Source organism: Cetorhinus maximus, chromosome 25 (assembly GCF_964194155.1).
Source record: "Cetorhinus maximus chromosome 25, sCetMax3.hap1.1, whole genome shotgun sequence".
Taxonomy (NCBI): domain Eukaryota; kingdom Metazoa; phylum Chordata; class Chondrichthyes; order Lamniformes; family Cetorhinidae; genus Cetorhinus; species Cetorhinus maximus.
The window spans coordinates 35,686,169-35,706,662 of record NC_135903.1 but is presented as its reverse complement, the minus strand read 5'-3'; the positions used below and the strand labels follow the sequence as shown (position 1 = coordinate 35,706,662).

At 41.8% G+C, this 20,494-nt stretch overlaps 1 protein-coding gene across 2 annotated transcripts in view; it reads left to right on the top strand.

Moving 5' to 3' along the window:
* map3k14a (mitogen-activated protein kinase kinase kinase 14a) overlaps window positions 1–3,233 on the top strand; it is a 46,587-nt gene extending 43,354 nt beyond the window's left edge. For both annotated transcript variants that reach the window (XM_078529807.1, XM_078529809.1), the window contains exons 14-16: window positions 56–206; window positions 1,856–1,956; window positions 2,559–3,233. In XM_078529807.1, coding sequence (XP_078385933.1) covers window positions 56–206; window positions 1,856–1,956; window positions 2,559–2,723 — 417 coding nt within the window. In that variant the 3' untranslated portion in view covers window positions 2,724–3,233. The remainder of the gene's footprint in view (window positions 1–55; window positions 207–1,855; window positions 1,957–2,558) is intronic.
* Window positions 3,234–20,494: the final 17,261 nt, after the last annotated feature.

The following is a 20,494-nucleotide window of genomic DNA, read 5'->3' as shown; positions in this document are numbered from 1 at the left end:
ATAAATTGCAATGCTGCATCTGACATTTAACCTGGAATGTACTGTCTTTTTTCAGGATTCTCAGAAAGGAATGCCCAGCCTAAGTGGTAACTACAGTTCTGGAATTCACTCAATGTCATGGAACAGTCAGACTGATGGACTTAGTGCCAGCTTTAGCCTCAGTCAACGACTAGATCACCAGCAGGACATGCCAAGCCTCTTCAATGGTAAAATAAACACTTGGCCTAGTAAGAAGTCCCATTTGAAAACAGTATTGACAACAAGTGGAGGCCTACCACAGTATTGTCAAGCTGTAACTTGAATTGATGTTTAGATGACATAAATCGTGGATGTGGGCTGATCAGTTTTATCTGAATCTTGAGGGAACCATGTAAAAGAGGGTGGGACAGTCCTCCTCAAAATACACAGGAGGTGAAATTGGTCTTGGGCAGAAGTGCAATATGGTGAATCACGAACCAGCTGTTTTACATCTGGCTTGATTTTCTTTACTCTTGGCTGCAACTGAGAAAATAATTGGGTAAAGTGTAAAATAGTAGCTAGTTCGCTATCACAGTTTACACTGTTGTCCAGACTAATTTCACCTTCATAAAGTATTAAATAACACAGATAGATGAACCCAGGATATCACTTCATAATAAGCCAGGCCAATAGAATAAAAAAACAGAGGTTTAAATGAGTGAAGATAATTTAAGACTATTAGAAAAATGTCCAGTGATAAACATTTGGAATAACCTTACAGGTAGGATGGTAGAGTTGAATGTTCAAAATTCATATACTCTTTTATATTGGATATTAATAAAAAGAAGGATTGAATATTCCCTGATATCATCAGCAAAATAAACTCTGATAACAATTACATTATTTGATTCTGGAAAGCTTGCTGAATTGTTTCTTGCAAGGTAACTTTCGACTATGTACAGTCACACACACTGTGTGATAGTCAAAGGCAGTAACCCATTCTGGGCCTGTGATCTTGAAAATAAAGTCAGATTTAGTAAGAAGTAAATTTAACAGAAACAGGTTGATAAACATAGACTAATTTTGAGATGCATTGTCTTAAAACATACAGCCAGACAATTTGATGTGTCTCTAAAGATGCCCACAAGACGTTAAGATTAACCCAATGATGTTCAGTGCTTAAAAAAAGACTAAGGCTAGGAGGGGAGGGATCGGAAAGTCAATGGACTTTTGGCTGCCTCGTGGGACCAGAAAATGCTGGCCTAAATTCTAGAGTCCTTATGTTGTATTAATTGTACTGGCGGAAGAGATTACAGGAATTCTTATGCTAATAATTGGTACCATTCTCATTTACATGGCCTAGTCACATTCCCAAAGTATGCCTGTACTGGGAAATGGGGTAGGAATGTCGGCACAGCTGTGGAACCGGGCCCTGGTCTCTGGGCCTTCCAGCTTCCACTAGAAAATGGGCTACATGGCTGAAGTTTCATAGGGAGGGAGGCTGCAAAAGAAGGTAGGACTAATCTTCTAAGCCTCCATTGCCTTCCTGTCTGGCCCCTTCAAAGCTTAGGTGGTCCCAGGGGCACAGCTTAATGATGACATTTTAGAGTATTTTTAGAGTAGTCCTCAGGATGAGTGACTCCATTCCATGGGTCTGAAAGGAAACTAAAGTGGGAGGGCCAGAAACCCTTTCTCCCTTGTTCTGCACCTGTCAGAAGCTCAGGCTACGAGATCTGGAGGAGCCATAAGTGCAAAAATGTTAAAATTTAATCCTCTTATATATTGACATGGCAAAGCAGCATTTAAATTTTTTTGGAGGCTTGACTACAATTTGTTAAGGCAGCTGAAACTGAGTTCCAATGTTCTTTGTGACTAAATGCAGCGATTTTTATTTCAGGGGTTGAGGCCAGAATTCACACATTCAGTGGAGAGTGTTTGATTGTACATGATAAGCGAAGGGCTACAGTTGGCCAGGTGGCCACAGGAATCAGTAATCTGGTAAGTGATCATGATTTTTTTTGAGGGAGAGCTCACACAGCCTACACTGCCTATATCTGACACGTTGGTGTTCTCTGGAATTTAGAAAATTAAGGGCTAATTGGATCAAAGTTTTCAAGATAGGAAGGGGAGCTGATAAGGTAGATAGCAAGGAACTATTTCTGCTAGTTGGGAGTCTAGGTCTAACCTAAAAACTAAAGCCACATCTTTGTGGAGTGAAATTAAGAAATACTTATAAATGCAAAGGCTGGTAGAAGCTTCGGACTCTTCTCAAAATGGCAGTAGATGCTAAGTCAATTGTCAGTTTTAAAACTGAGATTGAAAGATTTTTGTTAACCAAATTTATTAAGGGATATAGGAAAAAGGCAGATAGATGGAATTAGATTGCAAATCAACCTTGATCTCACTGAATGGTGGAACAGGCTATAGAGACAAAATAGCCTATTCATGTTCCTATGTCTCGAAGACATACAATGACAGTTAGCAAATTATTTAAATGTTTATACAGGAAAATATAATCCAGATTTTTAGGATGAAGTTTAATTAATAAGATTTGATTGTGGATTGAAAGCACTAATGTCTGACTCTTTCATTATTGGCAGATCCAGATACCCAGTTTCTCGCTGGTGAAGCAAAATGGACATCCTATTTCTCCTGACTTTGAAATCCCGGAATCTGGAATTGACCTGAGGTGCACTCCAGCTTCCAACTACAGCAATTCCTGGACCTGGAGGGTTAAGGATGGAAACCTTAATTTCAAACATTAATTTTTTTTCTGTGCATTTTGGGATTATAACTCCCAATTTCTCATTCCTGGCTCAGATTCTCTCAACTCATTTGGATACCAAAATCACATAGTCCAAACCACAAGTAGAGTCCACTGTTCTTAATTCAAAGTTGCCATTATGTTGACTTATCGGGTAAATTCCCAATTGGTTGCGTCGCTTGCATTGCCTCACTTGGATTGTTAGTTAATTAGAATTTTTTAGCATTAAGAATATAATTTCAAAAACAATAACATTACTAAGCAACTCAGACCATCTAATTGTTTGCAAGTGCAGTACCTCCCTGTTTATAACTGCATTATGCCAGCACTGGTGAATGTTACACAACTAAATAGATAACTTCATTGAAATGAATGGGATCTCTCCCACATCATTAGGGAAATTAAATTGCTGAGAACCTGCTACTGTCAGGCAAATAACCATATTCCGCTTAGCACCTTGGGGTTGAATCTCTGTGGAGAGTTCTCCTTTTTATGAGAAGTTTTGATAGAGTGCCTAGGGAGGGCTGATAACTAGGAGACAAAGATTTAAGATAATTGTCTTAGGAACCAGAATGGAGATGAGGAGAATTATTTTAACCATTATAATCTGGGATGCCTTTTCTGCCTAAAAGGGCATTGGAAGGAGATTCATTAGTGACTTTCAAAGAGGTATTGGATGAACACTTGAAGGGAAAAGAATTGCAGGGCTATGGGAAATAGTGGGAGTGTGGAACTAATTGGTAAACTCTTTCAAAGAGCAGGATGGTCCAAATGGTCTCCTTCTGTGCTGTATGATTCCCTGTTTGTCTGCTGTAACAACAGAGGATTTCCAGAAATACTGGAAAAGCTTCATGAACATTCATCTCATTTCTCCAGAATTCCTGCAAATCTTCTCCTATTGTTTTAGGAGAGTCCCCATAGAAATCCAAGCCCAGTGTATTTAAATGAAAATAAGTGGCAGATAAATTGATACTTTACAGCCTCTTCAAATTAAGCGGGTCCGTAACTGAGCATGACAAACACACAAACATGAAACAACAAAGAGTAATGTATAACATAAGGGTTGGTTATAATGGTGAAATCCTTTAACAAGCAACTGGAGAAATAACCTTCAGAAACCAGACTCTGCAGTTGCACCTGTGTGATGCTTGGCATCAGTTACCTTTTGGTTTAGATTTCACGCTTTGGTTACTTAAAGACCAATCATTGCACCAATGCGCCCAGACACAAGCTCTTTCGAAAGAGGTATCACCTCTATAACCGGTTTGTGCAAATGGGTTTTCAAAGGAGATTTGAGCCAATGCTTTTTTTTTCTCTGTTGCTGCTCCAGTGATATATTTTACAATAACTTACAGTTATGTTTCATTATTATAGGTTTTGAATGTAACAATGTGTTGAACAATGCTTCTTTCATTTAGTGTCCTTTGGTATCACAGAGAAACAGAATCACCTTTGGTTGATTCAAAAATATGAGCAGGCAGAAGGAAGTATTACACTGGATATTTGAGATAAGCGAGAATATTGGCCTTTTGGCTACTTTTTTTTTGCCACTGATTCCACCATCAACCTTGACGGGTAATGGTTCAGTTGCCTGTTGACATTTTTCTCCCCCTCCAGTTGAGGCTGCTTAAGCTGTTCACAACGCAGTGTTCAGTGGGGATGTACCAGATAGTGCTGGCCGTGGAGGCTGAAGAGCAAAACTATTGGCTGCCACGCGGAGTCTGTCATCCTGTCGAATGTTGCAAGGAGTGAGACATTCCACCTCATGTGGGGTCATGGTGATGCACTCTTTCCCCATGAAAAACATTACTTTGTGTCAGCTGTGGTACAAGGTGGTGACGATGCCATAGGGATCTGCATCCTGACCACCTGCCCTTCCAAGAGGCAGAACTTTAGGAAACAAGAAGCTGCCATGGAATGGGAAGAGGGAAGGAGAAACTAAAATGTGTCTCCTTTTGGGAGAATAAACTAATAGGCAACCATTTTGCGTTTATTTGTGTTCTGTGAAAGAACTAATGTATTCAAGATTCTAATGACAGTGGATCACAGAGGATTACTACTGAGGTGGAGCTTTGGTAAATTGTGGGAGGGTCACAAAGGATCCTTCCTATACATGTCCAGCATAATGAATATGATCTGCTCTTTGTTACTGATCAGCTTTAAAGTGAAATAAAAGAGAGAATGCTGGAAAAGCTCAGCAGGTCTAGCAGCATCTGTGGGGGGGAGAGAACAGAGTTAACATTTCAGAGCTCTGAAGAAGAGTCATATGGACTCGAAACATTAACTCTGTTTCCCGCTTCACAGATGCTGCCAGATCTGCTGAGTTTTTCTAGCATTTCCCGTTTTTATTTCCAATTTCCAGCATCTGCAGTATTTTGCTTTTATCTATGTTTTAAAGCGATTCTGGTTGCTGGGAAGCTCTGAAGTGACTTGCCCAAATTCATTTTACTATGAAAAGATATCCTCAGATCTACCTAGATATATTTAATAAGAAATAAATGCTGTGATATATTTCTGCATGTTAATATAGAATACAATTCTGTATAGCAATACGAACAGTGACCTGTGTGGAGACTGTGCAGGGTGTTTTCTATTTCTTGGGATTTATGTCAATCCTGAGATTTGTATGTAACTTTTCTATCACTTGCTTCATTTTACCAAGTGCAATTGTGAAACTGCACATGGGGCCGAGCATGAGGACTTGAAAGAAAATTTCCAGTTTCAATAGTCAGCAAGCCATCTTCATTCTGCAAGACTGCTGAATGTTCTTATGTGCTTTAGTCTGTCATACCTGAGACAGGGCAGTTTATAAGCTTTGGGGTTACATCACGGGTCTGGTATAAGTCTCTGGGTTGGACTGAAATTGAGGTGTTGGTACTTTCTGTTTAAAACTAGAATGTTTAATTTGTGGAGCCATTATTCAGAGCGGCTTCAGCAGCTTTGAATCAGTGCTAATGGCTTGTGTATATGCCCCAAACCAAACGGTGGTGGCCCACAATTAAAGGGCAGACAGACAGTGGTCTCATCAGTACAAACTACCATATATTCCATTAGCACTGGAAACATAATGCTCTTTCCCTCAATTGAGTTTGAGCTGCCAGTCGGATATATGGGACATTTTTTCATTTATTTTTAAATATAGATATATATAAATATATTTTTGAAATTGTATTTCTTGAATGGAAATATCACTTTAATGTTATAATATTAATATAGCTATTAATTTGAAGCATGGGCTTTGCTGTACTGAAGAAACTTGGGAAATTTACACTGCGGGTCAGATTTTAGTGGAGCCATGAAGGCTCTGCAGACCTTTAAAAATGGCGGGCAGAACACCGGTGTTAAAGTCCCATCCCCATTTCCAACAGATCCAATTTTCCCCGTGCAGGTTGGTTTGGATTAATAGGGGTTAGCTCGGTATGTGGCAAAGGATTGCTGTTGGGTTTAAACTTAAATTGTCTGTTGCGTCCTGATAGGGTGGAATGAGAAGTAATGTACATTTAAGGGGAATTGAAACTTTTTGACTTCATAATAAAACTTTACTCATGTTACCAACAATTGATACACAGCTTAAGAGAGTTGAGGATATTGTATAATGTCGTTACCAGTCATTTTCAGGGTTTTAGTATCTATCTATACGAAGCGTGTTTTATGACCTGGCATACATTGCCTGAAAGAGTGTTGGAACTGGATTCAATAACTTTCAAAAGGGAATTGAATAAATACTTGAAGAGAAGAAAACTTGAAGATTGTGAAGGAAGGACAGGAAAGTGGGATTAATTAGATAGCTTTTGCAAAGAGTCAGCATAGGCACTATGGGCTGAATGTCATTCTCCTGTGTGATGATTCTAAAATATGCTATAGAAAAAGATAGTATTTAGCTAAAATATTTGAATGTGTAATGTTCTGAGTTCATCACCTAATGTTGCTCCCGCTGTTGATCACAAATCTTTAATCATCAGCACTTTTGCCTGTTGGCATAGTTTAAAAGACTTTGAAATGTGTATTTGGAGGACAGTTTGCACTGTTGGATCTTTTTCATTTGAAGTAGATGTATAGCTTGAGAGACTCTCACTCACTTTATTAGCCTTTACTAAAATGCTAGTGACAATGATATCATGATTGGAGACTCTATAATCTGGTTGTGCACACTGGTTTTGGTGCTACATTTCAAGTCCTCTGCCCTTCCTTGTGTTTTACTGAATATGCCTTAAAATGATTATGCTACTGACAGGTGAATGTAACCTTTGCTTCGATGATTGTGGCCACAATAGCATAGTGGTTTGTACTTTTATCCAATGGAAATCTGTGAAAAGCTTATTTCATTCACCTGAAGAAATGATACTTTTTGAAATAAGTTTACACTGAAATGTTATGCTTTTTTTCTGAAATAGCAATTTGCACAATACATTTAAATGATACCCAAACTAAAATAATAAAGCAATTCTGAAGCTCTATTTCTGTTTGTTTTTGGGCTCATTTCTCATCTGACTGTTAATGAAAGAGATTGAAAAAGTACTAGGAAAACTAATGGGACTAAAGGCTGACAAGTCCTCTGGACCTGATGGCCTCCATCCTAGGTTCTTAAGAGCTGTAGAGATAGTGGATACATTGATTGTAATCTTCCAAAATTCCCAGATTCTGGCAAGGTCTCAGCAGATTGGGAAAACTGCAAATATAGCACCTCTAATCAAGGAGGGAGAGAGAAAGCAGGAAACTATAAGACAGTTTAACATATGTCATTAGGAAAATGCTTTAATTCATTATTAAGGAAGTAGTAGAAAGATGTTCAGAAAATCATGATACTGCCAGGCAGACTAAAGAGTAGATCTTGGAGGATGTAACAAGCAGTGTGGATAAAGGGGAACCAGTAGGTGTAGTGTATTTAGGTTTCCAAAAGGCATTCGATAAGGTATCACATAGAAAGGTTGCTGCACAGGATAAAAGTTCAGGGTGTTGAGGGTGATATAATACCATGGATAGAAGATTGGCTAATAACAGTAAACTGTGCAGCCATGCCCTGCACCTCTTGATGCACCTGTTGCCCAGTAATTGTGGCTAAGAGCCTAGTGCACCTTTTCTTCTGCGCCTCTCTTCCGCTGTTTGTGTGTCCAGGAAGACTGGAGTCCCATCTTTGGATGACACCTCTTCACTGGCTGCTACCCTTGGATGCAATGTCCAGCTGTTGTCACCAACACCACCTCCCCCCACCCCCCACTTGCCCCCACCAAGCTTCTCAGAGTTGCTCCTCTCCACGCCTTTGCTGGCCGCCTCTCTCCTTCGGTGAAAGTTTGCACTCCAATGAATGAATGCAGCTCCAGAATGGCTGACCTACCCCCTCAGTGTCTGAGAGCTCACCAGGAATCTGTCCTGCTTTATTGGTCAGGGATATCATGGCCCGTGATCCTGTTCGTTAACTTGAGTGAGTAGGATTTAATTCCATTCAGAGATCCGTTAATTTGAGTTAACGACCTTCTCACCAATCTCAATTACCTTCCCTCTGCTTGCATGTGGTATCACCGCCTCACTGCCTGTCCACAGCCCATGTGAATTGGTCCTCCATTCCCAACATCAGTCTTCTGATACGTGGCCTCTTGTGCTGTTCTACAGCCTCCCTGCCACGGTTCCAACCCCAGTCACCTATCTTCTCCACCGATGCTGCCAGACCTGCTGAGTTTTTCCAGGTAATTCTGTTTTTGTTTTGGATTTCCAGCATCCGCAGTAGCTTTTAGCTTTTTGTTTTTATGTTAAAATATGCCCTGTTTCACTGAGCAAGCCTTATCTGACTTAATATCTCCTTATGTAGCTTGGTATCATATTTTGTTTTATAATGTTCTCGTGAAGTCCTTTGGAATGCCTTATTATACAAAAGGTGCTACATAAATATACGTTGTTGGATTCCACAATTGTGCACATGCCATCACCTAAGAAGGCTAACAAGGACTAGCAAGCATCCTAGTGAAACAAGTCTGATTATAAATCAAAAAAACTAGTTTATTTTACAAAGGATGACAAACAGACCAAAATGATTAATAAGGAAGGAAAAATTAGAGTATGAGAGAAAGCTAGCGAGTAATATAAAGATGGATAGTAAGAGTTTCTTTAGATATTAAAATGAGAGAAGAGTTAACAAAGTGAGTATTGGTCCTGTGGAGATTGCATCTGGAGAATTGATAATGGAAAGTAGGGAGACGGTGGATGAATTAAACAGGTATTTTGCTTCATCTTCACTATAGAGGACACCAGTAACATCATGGAATTAGCTGTAAATCAGGAAATGGAAGGGAGGGAGGAGCTCAGGGAAAATTACAATCACCAGGGAGGTGGTAGTGAGCAAATTGTTGGGGCTGCGGGCTGACAAATCCCCAGGTCCGGATGGACTTCACCCTAAGGTCTTGAAAGAAGTGGCTAGTGAGATAGTTGATGCACTGGTTTTAATTTTCCAAAATTCCCTAGGTTCAGGGCAGATTCCATTAGATTGGAGAAGAACAAATATTACTCCTTTATTTAGGAAGGGAGGGAGGCAAAAAGCAGGAAACTATAGGCTGGTTAGCCTAACATCTGTGTCATGACTCACTGGGGATAGTGCGCTGTAATATCAAGCCCCACTGCTCCCTGAGCCGTGACAAATGTGAAAAGTTTGATTAGACCATCAAATTGCCCCAACTCTACCCAACTGTTTAATTTAGGTTAAAAGGAAACGAGCACCAGGTTTGTAAACTTAACTGTAAGAAATTTCCCGTCGGCGAGCGGGGGCGGGGCCCACTCGCCGACACGTAAAATGACGCGGAGTGACGTTGGGCGGAACTCCTGATGTCATCCCGCATCGTTTGCATTTTCAGGTTGGCGGGGGTGCAGTCGAGTCAGCTGTCTGCCCGCCGACCTGTCAACAGCCTATTGAGGTTATTCAAAAAACAATTAAGCTCATTAGTGGACCTGCCCGTCCAACCTTAAGGTTGGCGGGCAGGTCGGGAGCGTTGGCGGCCACCTGAAAAAGCAGGAAACCTCATCCACGGGCGGGATGAGGTTTCATTGCTGAATCAAAAAATTAAGAGACACTTTTAATTAACGTTATGTCCATGTCCCAACTCTTGTGACATTGTCACATGAAGGGACATAGATGGTGAATGAAATTTTCACTGCAGTAGCTTTTTGACTTTAGGAACTGACCTCCCTGAGGCAGCACTTAGTCTTAGGGAGATCGGAACGCACTTCCGATTTTAGGAATCCCCCCACCACCCTGCATAGGAAGCTCATAGGTCTTCTCTGCGGACGTCACGCTGGGCGGGCCTTAATTGGCCCGTCCACTAAAAATGGCGCCCTCCCCCTCCCCTCCCCAATCGGGGGCGCCGATTGGAGGGCCGCCTGCCTGCACCTGCACTTCCCTGTCGACGGGGGGAAAATTTTGCCCAACAAGTAAATAATTGTTTATTAAACAAATTGTCTGTAACCAGTGGCAAAAGAAAGAAATATGAACTGCTAGCTTTTAACTCTATAACTTAAACTCTACCCCTTCTAAAACCCCTATACGCAAACACACACACAAACACGACATACAAAACATGGATTTTAAGGGTGAGAAATAACAGTTCAATCGCACCAATCAGGAGTTTGGGATTAGATGGGTTGAGTTGATTGCTTTCTTCCAAATTCTTTGCAGGTTGTTGTGTTTCCCAGCACTTCCTATAGAAATAATTGGGGCATCTCAGTACATATAGCCAAATAGGCAACACTGGCTTTAATCACCCTGCTGTTAACAATTTGACAGAATCTATTAAGGTAAACCAGCAGAAATTCAGGAGTAAATTCTCCTAATTTTCCAACGTCTATCATCCCACCAGCTACCCAAATTGTATCTCTGTTTTGACTGTGAACTCTGATCAACATGGATTCTGTACAAACCTGCAGCTCAGTACTCCACAATGAAGATTCTCTGGTTGAAATTTGCTTTTAATATCTCTACTGGTAATTTTTCCCCTTTTCCTCCTGACAGGGGTTTCTCAAAAAAAGCAGGAGACAGCGATGTGAGGAATAGCCAGCTAGCTCCTATGGCAGGATTATTGGAGTCTTACAAAACACAGGAGAGAGAGGTTTCAGGTCTTTTCTCTTTTCAGGCTAGGAGCTGATTGATAGCACTAGCCTCACACAGAACCTGGCCACTTGGTCAGAAGCCAATCAAAATGCCGCCATGAGGTAGTTCTCTCTTAAACCAGGTCTCCTTTCCAGCACCATTCTGTCCAAGCTGTTACACAATGTTCCAGGAGATAGCAACATTATAGATTTTATTCTTCCTGCTCTAGTGAACATCTCTTTTAAACTGCAGCCATGGTAGTTTTTAAAGCCACAGTCCAATCTTAAAGTCACAGCCCAAGAAAAAATAAAAATATGTTCTTTACATGCCTCCACCCTTAAACATATGAAATGCCATTTAAAAAATGCATTTCATCACAGGGTATGTGATACATAGACAACAAACATGAGGCTTACACTCATTCATCAATCCTTCCCCCTTATACAATCTTAAGTATTAACTGACTTCAGTAATTTACACCCAGAACAATGCATCTGCAATCACATTATCTTTGCTGGCAATGTGAACAATCTTTACATTGAATGGTTGAAACAATAGACTCCATCTAAACAGTCTCACATTTAGAGTTTTAAACTTCTCAATGAACACCAGCAGATTATGGTGAGTGTTGATTAGTGTTTCCTTGTTACTGTTCTCTTTTTCTGTTCCTTTGACCTTCTTTGCTCCGACTTCTCTTCCTTTCCTTGCTTTTGGATGTTGCCCTTTTTTTCTTGATATTTACTCTTGCCTGGCTCCGCATCATTACTACTGGATTTAACCCAGCTTTCCATGTGTTTTTGTTCCCTGCCCCTGCGTATTGAGTTCGCATGTTTTCCCTTTTTTTTTACTTTTTCTTTTACGCTATCTTTCCTTCTAGATTTGTCCCTTTTTCCTCTATCTTTGTCTTTACTCTGTTCTCTATCTCAGCTTCTAGATTTTGACTTGGCCCTTTTTTCTCGCTCTCTGTTTTTAATTTGTTCTCGCCGTTTAGATTTCGATTTGGCCCGTTTTGCTCTCTCATTGCTTTTACTCTGTTTATGATCTCTACTTCTGGATTTCACCTCTTTACCGTTACTCTGCTCTGGATCACGTGTGCTGGATTTTTACTTGACTTGTTTCTCCAACTCTTTTCCATTAGCCTGCTCTCGTGCTACTTTACATGCTCCGTTTTGTTTTGGGTAATGGCCCTACACAACCTACTAATACCCAACTAAATGGTTCTACAAAAACTGGTATGGATATAAAGGGGCTGGGTTGATTACATGTTGAGGTTTACCTACTACCTGACATGTATGACACGTTTTACAAAATAGAACTACGTCTTTATGAAGCCTTGGCCAGGTAAAATGCCTGTTTCTCAACGCTTGAGTTTCCCATATTCCTACATGTCCTGCCATGGGAATCTCGTGTGCGACTCGTAATATCTCCTTGTGGTGTTTGGGCGGTACCACTTTCTGATGAACAACTGTCCATTCCTCATCTGCAGGTCTATGTAGCTGTCTCCACTTCCTCATCAGAACTCCATTTTTAAGGTAAAAGCACTCCAGAACTCTTTCAGCCTCAGCTTCAATGTGAGCTGACTGTGCTAACTTGTTTAACTCTGGATCTGCTTTCTGAACCTCAATTAAGGAAGACCTGCCAAACACTCCCTTTGAATTATCCTCATCCTTAAAGAAAGTTTCGGCTACTCTAACATCTGCCTATGGTTGACCTCTGGTGATGGACTTTTTTAGCCTTTGCTGTGGTCACCACACACAATGGAAAAATATCAGGAACTTGTTCTTGTAACTGCTCCGTCTCTTTAGCCTCTCTCGGATTTTCCATGATTATGGGCGAAGCTATAACCTTCACTCCTGCCAAATGGATCCACTCCATCCCCGGGTAATTTCTTAACCACACCTACAACCACCAATCTACTGTCCTTACCTGGTCTGGCCTACATGTGATTCCAGGCCCACAGGAATGTGGTTGACTCTTAAATGCCTTCTGAACAAAGGCAATTTAGGATGGGCAATAAATGCTGGCCTAGCCAGCAATGCACACATCTAATAAATAAAAAAAAAAATCCAGATAACAAATCACATTCCAATTGCACTTTGTACAATGGAACCGGGATATACTCTACGCTTATCCCGTTTACTAATACTTTAGCTTTCATTGAGCTCTCTGGAGGGAAAGCTAGGTCCTTCTCCAGCAAAAGAGTTTGAGTAGCTCCTGTGTCCCTTAATATAGTTATGGGTTGAGCTGCCTCATTTGATGAATAAGGGGTTTTCTTCCCTTTAGACAAAAACCCTTTATATCTCTCATCTACCTCATTCACTTCACCTGCATTCACAGCAGTGTTTACCTCCAGGCCCTTATTTGTAGTTAAAGTTACAATTTGATTCATGGCATTTTACTTTTGAGTTCCCTTTTTGGACGCACTCTTATGAACTCCAATAAGTCCCATTATCTTCCCTTACAACTTGCAGCATTCTGAAAGAATGTGTCCCACTTCATTACAGTGGAAACACTCAGGCCTTCGAGTTTCACCTCCATCGTCAGTACCTTCCTTCCTGATCTGGGGAGGAGATCTCAAGGTATTCCCAGCTATCCATTCTTTACCCTGGTTACTTGCCTTCCTTTCACTCTCTCACTTTCTATCCCTTACAAATTTACAGGGGTGATGGAAAAAAGGTTTAGTTTTATGGATCAGCTCATAATCGTCAGCCATTACTGCTGCCTGTCTAGCAGTTACAACCCTTTGGTCTTCAACATGGGTTCTTATTACAGAACGTAGGGAGTTTTTAAATTCTTCCAAGAGAATGACCTCTCCGAGAACTTCATAGGTAGTTTCAATTCCTAATGCTCATATCCACCTGTCAAAATTGCTTTATTTAAGCCTTTCAAATTCAGTGTAAGTTTGCCCAGGCTGTTTCCTTAAATTTAGAAATATTTGTCTGTATGCTTCAGGGACCAACTTATTTGCACTCAAAATGGCCTTTTTCACCACCTCATAATCCCTAGAAACCTCTGACAGTGAAGCATAAATTTTCTGTGCTCTGCCTGTCAATTTGCTTTGCATAGCCAATATCCAGTTTTCCTTTGGCCAATTCATCTATTTAGCTATCTTCTCAAATGAAATAAAAATGCTTCAACATCTCTTTCTTCAAATTTTGGAAGGGCTTGTACAAATTTGAACATCTCCCCACTGGGTTCTGATCTGGACATAAGTCCTGCCTCACCTCCTGCTGTCTGTTTTTTTTAACTGCCTGCATTCTAAGCTGGAATTCCCTGTCTCTCTCCTCATTTTCTAACTTCGCCATTTCTAATTCCCTTTCTTGTTTTCTTTCTCTCTCCTGCCTTTCTGCCTGTTCCCTTTGATGCCCTTTCTCTTTTTGCTGCCTCTAGTTCCAAATTTTTTATTTGCAACTGAATTTGAGCCCATTCCAATGAACCACGCGTTGGAGAACTCAGTCTCTCGGGTATTCCTTCCAGCTTTAAATGCTGTGCTACCTCTTCGATTATCTCTGCCTTCCTAGCTTTGGCAGGCAATCCTACTCTTAATTTACTTGCCAATTCAATTAACCTGGCTTTTAGGATCCCTTGTAAAATTGTTAGGGACATCTCTTCCACTTGCAGGAAGGTTTTGGCAGTTTCCAGTGCCATCTTTTTTTCATAGTGCAGACCTGGTGTTTCCTTTTAGCTTTTACCTCTTACTAAATCTACACCTGAATTGTTGTCGTCTTTTGTTCCAAAATATCCCGGATTTGAGACCCAAGCTTTGTCATGACTCACTGGGGATAGTGCGCTATAGTATCAAGCCCCACTGCTCCCTGAGCCATGACAAGTGTGAGAAGTTTAGACCACCAAATTGCCCCAATTCTACCTAACTGTTTAATTTAGGTTAAAAGAATATGAGCATCAGGTTTGTAAACTTAACAAATAAATAACTGTTTATTAAACAAATTGTCTGTAACCAGTGGCAAAAGAAAGAAATATGAACTGCTAATTTCTAACTCCATAATTAAACTCTATCCCTCCCCTCCCCACATACACACACACAGACACACACAAGATGCACAAAACATGGATTTTAAGGGTGAGATAAAACAGTTCTATTGCACCAATCCAGAGTTCAGGATTAGATGGGTTGATTTTGATTGCTTTCTACCAAATTCCTTGCAGGTTGTTGTGGCTGAAACGAGGTGGTCTCCCAGCTCTTGCAGTCTGTGGTTCTCTGGTTGAAACTTGCTTTTAATGTCTCTACTGGTGATATTTCCCTTTTTCCTCCTGATAGGGATTTCTCAAAGAAAGTAGGATATTGCGATGTGAGGAATAGCCAGCTAGCTACTATGGCAGGATTACTGAAGTCTAACAAAACACAGGAGAGAAAGGTTTCAGGTCTTTTCTCTTTTCAGGCTAGGAGCTGATCGACAGCACTATCCTCACACAGAACCTGGCCACTTGGTCAGGAGCCAATCAAAACGCTGTTGCTAAGCAGTTCCCTCTTCAGCCAGGTCTCTTTTCCAGCACCATTCTGTCCAACCTGTTACACACTGTTCCAGGAGATAGCAACATTGTATATTTTCTCTTTCCTGTTCTTGTGAACATCTCTTTTAAACTACAGCCATGGTAGTTTTTAAAGCCATAGTCCAATCTTAAAGCCGTAGCCCAAGAGAAAGTAAAAAATATGTTCTTTACATCTGTCATAGGGAAAATGTTAGAAGCTATTATTAAAGGTGTTATAGCAGGGCACTTAGAAAAATCCAAGGCAGTCAGGCAGAGTTGACATGGCTTTGTAAAAGGGAAATCATGTTTAACCAATTTATTGGAGTTCTTTGAAGGAGTCTAATGTGCTGTGAATAAAGGGGAATCGGTGGATGTACTGTACTTAGGTTTCCAGAAGGCATTTGATAAAGTGCCACAACAAAGGTTATTGGGGAAAATAAAAGCTCATGGTGTAGGGGGTAACATATTGGCATGGATAGAAGATTGGCTAGCTAACAGGAAGCAGAGAGTTGGCATAAATGGGTCTTTACCTGGTTGGCAGGATGTGACGTGTGGTGTGCCACAGAGATCAGTGTTGGGGCCTCAAGTTTTTACAGTTTATATAAATGACCTGGATGAAGAGACCGAAAGAATGGTTGACAAATTTTCTGACGACCCGAAGATAGGTAGGAAAATAAATTGTGAAGAGGACATAAGGAGGCTACAAAATGACATATATAGGTTAACTGCTTGGTCAAAGATCTGGCAAATGGACTATAATGTGGGCAAATGTGAAATTGTTCATTTAATATTGTGCAATGAGAAGGGAGTAATTAATGATCTCATTTGGAAGGCACTCCTAGGTAGCAGCGACCATAATATGATTGGATTTTACATGCAGTATGAGGGGGAGAGGAGTGGGCCTGAGACTAAATTTTTAAACTTGAATAAGGGCAATTATGAGGGCATGAAAGGTGAGCTGGCTAAAGTGAATTGGCAAATTAGGTTAAGTGACAGTTCAATAGAAATGCAGTGGCTAATATTTAAGGGGCTATTTCAGAATACAGAGAATAGACTATTCCAATGAGTAAGAAAAAGTCTAGGGATGGACAAACTATCCATGGTTAACTATAAAGGTTAAAGATAATATCAAACTTAAAGAAAAAGCATATAATTGTGTAAAGATAGGTGGAAGGCCAGAAGATTGGACAGAATATAAGGAACAGCAAAGAACAACTAAAGGAAGGAAAAAATGGAGTATGAGAGAAACCTAGCTAGAAATGTAAAAACAGATCGTAAGAGTTTTTATAAATATTTAAAAAAGAAGAGAGTTAACAAAATGTACTTTGGTCCTATAGAAAGTGAGTCTGGAGAATTGATAATAGAAAACAAGGAGATGGTAGATGAATTGATCAGATATTTTGCTTCAGTTTTCACTTTGGAGGATGCAAGCAACATCCCAGAAGCAGCTATAAACCAGGAAATAGAAGTGGAGAAAGAAGTCAGGAAAATTACAGCCACTGAGTAAATTGTTGGAGCTACAGGCTGACAAGAGCCCGGGTCCTGATGGACTTCATCCTAAGGTATTAAAATAAATGTCTGGTGAAGTAGTTGTTGCATTGGGTTTAAGTTCCAAAATTCCCTAGATTCGGTATAGGTCTCATTAGATTCGAAGATAGCAAATGTAACTACATTATTCAAAAAGGGAGGGAGACAGAAAGTGGGAAACTACAGGTCAGTTAGCTTAACATCTGTCATAGGGAAAATGTTAGAAACAATTATTAAAGAAGTTATAGCAGGGCACTTGGATAAGCTCAAGGTCATCAGGCAGAGTCAACATGGTTTTGTGAAAGGGAAATTGTGTTTAACCAACATATTGGAGTTCTTTGAGGAAGTAACATGTGCTGTGGATAAAGGGGAACTGACGGATGTTCTGTACTTAGATTTTCAGAAGGCATTTGATAAAGTGCCTCATCAAAGGTTATTGCGGAAAATAAAAGCTCATGGGGTAGGGGGTAACATATTAGCATGGATAGAAGACTGGCTGGCTAACAGGAAGCAGAGAGTAGGCATAAATGGGTCTTTTTCAGGTTGGCAAGATGTAACGAGTGGTGTGCCACAGGGATCAGTGCTGGGACCTCAACTGTTTACAATTTATATAAATGACTTGGATGAACGGATTGAAGGGATGGTTGCCAAATTTGCTGATGACACAAAGATAGGTAGGAAAATAAGTTGTGAAGAGGACATAAGGAGGTTACAAACAGATATAGATAGGTCAAGTGAGTGGGCAAAGATCTGGCAGATGGAGTACAATGTGGGAAAATGTGAAATTGTCCATTTTGGCAGGAAGAGTAAAAGAGAAGCATATTATCTAAATCGTAAGAGATTGCAGTGCACTGAGGTGCAGAAGGATCTGGGTGTCTAAGTGTATAAATCACAAAAGGCTAGTATGCAAGGACAGCAAGTAATTTGGAAAGTTAATAGAATATTATCATTTATTGCGAGGTGAATTGATTACCAAAGTAAGGAGGTTATGCTTCAGCTGTACAGGGTACTCATGAGACCACATTTGGAGTACGGTGTACAGTATTAGTCACCTTATTTAAAGAAGGATGTAAATGCATTGAAAGCAGTTCAGAGAAGGTTTACCAGACTAATACCTGGAATGGGTGGGTTATCTTATGAGGAAATGTTGGCAGACTAGGCTTGTACACGCTGGAGTTTAGTAGAGTTAAGAGGCGACTTGATTAAAACATATAAGATCCTGAGGGGTCTTGACAGGGTGGATGTGGAGAGGATGTTTCCTCTTTTGGAAGAACTTAGAACCAGGAGTCACTGTTTAAAAATAAGGGGTCGCCTATTTAAAACAAAGATGAGGCGAAATTTCTTTCACTCAGAGGGTTGTGAGTCTTTGGAACTCTCTTCCTGAAAAGGTGGTGAAAGCAGAGCCTTTGAATATTTTTAAGGCAGAGGTGGATAGATTCTTGGAAAGCAAGGGGGTGATAGGTTATCGGCGGTAGGCGGGATGAAGAATTGAGCTTACTATCAGATTAGCCATGATCTTATTATATGGTGGAGCAGGCTTGAGGGGCTGAATGGCCTACTCCTGCTCCTTGTTGATATGTTTATATGCATATTCGTATGTTCGTGTGTGTGTGTCTGTGAGAGAGAGGGAGAGTGCGTGCGTGTGAGAGGGAGAGAGTGTGAGAGAAAGTGCGTGTGAGAGAGAGATGGTGTCTGTGAGAAAGAGAGCTTGTGTGCGTGAGAGAGAGAGAGATAGTGGCCGAGATTTTCCGCACCCATTGACGTCGGGCGTGTGCAGTGGTGTGAGCGGACAATATGGCGAGAAAGCCAAAAATCGGTTTCTCGATGTCGTGAAACCAATTTGCGATTGTCCCCTCCGTCCACCGACGGTAGGTTATGTTTCCCGCCATCGGACGTCATGAACCTCATTGTAATACATCTACATATATTTATAAGCCCAGCCCACCTGATTCGCCCTCCCCTGCTAGATCATCCGCCCACATTGGCGTGGTCACACGCCGACATGTTTCACAACAGCATTTAAAAGGCGTGTACTTGGCAGGCTGCACTTTGAGGGGAACTCGGAGGTGCGTACACAGTAACATTGCGGAGATCTTGCCCGGGTCGCCTGTTGGTCTTCAAGGTTGGGGCGCGCTGGGGTGGGGGCAAGGGCTGCCCTGTAGTTGAAGTGCATTATGGCTGGGGGCAAGGTCTCTCCCCCGGTTGGCAACTTGGTGGGGGTGGGCTGGGCAAGGGCTGCCCTGCATTTGAAGGTAGCGCACAAGTACATGAGGGGTGGGGGGTGTGGACGAGGGGAGCAGCCACGCTTCTGTGATACTTTGACTAGGGAAACCTTGTATAAAGTGACGATCCCTCTGCAGCTGAGTCAGTTCAGATGGTTGAAGTCGAGCCTCTAGCTTCTCTGACCACTCAAGCAATGCAGAGGCAACAAAATGCCACCAAGTACTCCAGAGCTTTTCACCTTGGGCACAGACTCCAAACTAATGAACGTTTTAGTGGACTGCAGAACAATTGGACAACTGGACACATTGTACTTGCTAAAGCTGCCCATGGAGCAGTCACTGGTGGAGGTGCTCACAGCCCCTTGCAATGTCATCATCCTGGTTTGGACCAGTCTCCCCCATGGTTCAAGCTAACAGTGCAGCCTTGCAGTGCGGGTTAGGAAGATGCCTGCGCCTGACCTGAGAGCACAGCATGCAGTCCAGCGGGCAAAACTGCAGCCAATTAGTTGGGTGGAGTGGGGCGGAGGTGGGTGGGGTTTTGGGCAGACATGGAGTGCACTAAACTCTGGCCAGCTCTCTCTGGGGTGCGTTAAGGGGCCTTCAGACTTAACCAAGACAGTTTGTTAGACGACCCATGCTAACCTACGCGTCGCTCTCTTTCATCCTGCAGGAGGAGTACATCAAGAGCATGGAGCCTGGTGACCTAGCTGTCTGCCTCGTGGCGTACAGAGAGCGAAGACAACAGAGAAGAGAGCGATTGAGGCACCTGGCTGCGCTGAGGGAGAAGCAGCACCCTCAGGAAGAGGGGCTGGCTGGGGCTCCTGTACAAGCCGCTGAAGAGCCACAATGAGCCGACACTGGATGGCGCCTAGCGACACCCGGTGTCTATAGACAGCGCCTTTCATTCCTGCAGATGACTGAGAACCAGTGTCACTGAAGACTGCGCATGTCTAGGGAACTGGTCAGTCACATCTGCCAGCTACTGCAGGATTTGGCACCATGGGGACATGGAGGGCATCCACTGCCAGTCACCATGAGAGTAATAGTGGCGCTCAATTTCTACATCAGCGGCTCCTTTCAGGGCTCCACAGGTGTCCTCTGTGGGATATCACAAGCCTCCACCCACAAATGTATCCATGAGGTCATGGACACCATCTTTGCAAAGGCACACAACTTTGTGCATTTCGCCTGGGACCAAGAGAGCCAGGATGCAAGAGTGCTGGGATTTGCCCAGATCTTAGGTTTCCCACAGGTGCAGGGTGCATTCGACTGCATTCATGTGGCGCTCAGATCTCCGTGGCAACAAGCGTTCAACTACGTCAACCGCAAGGGATTCCACCTGCTGAGTTGGCTAAAGCAGGTTGGGAAAATAGACTGAGGGGAAGGTCAGTGGATGAGCAGTGGCAGACATTTAAGCAGATATTTCATAATGCTCAGCAAAAATTTATCCAGGTCAAAAAG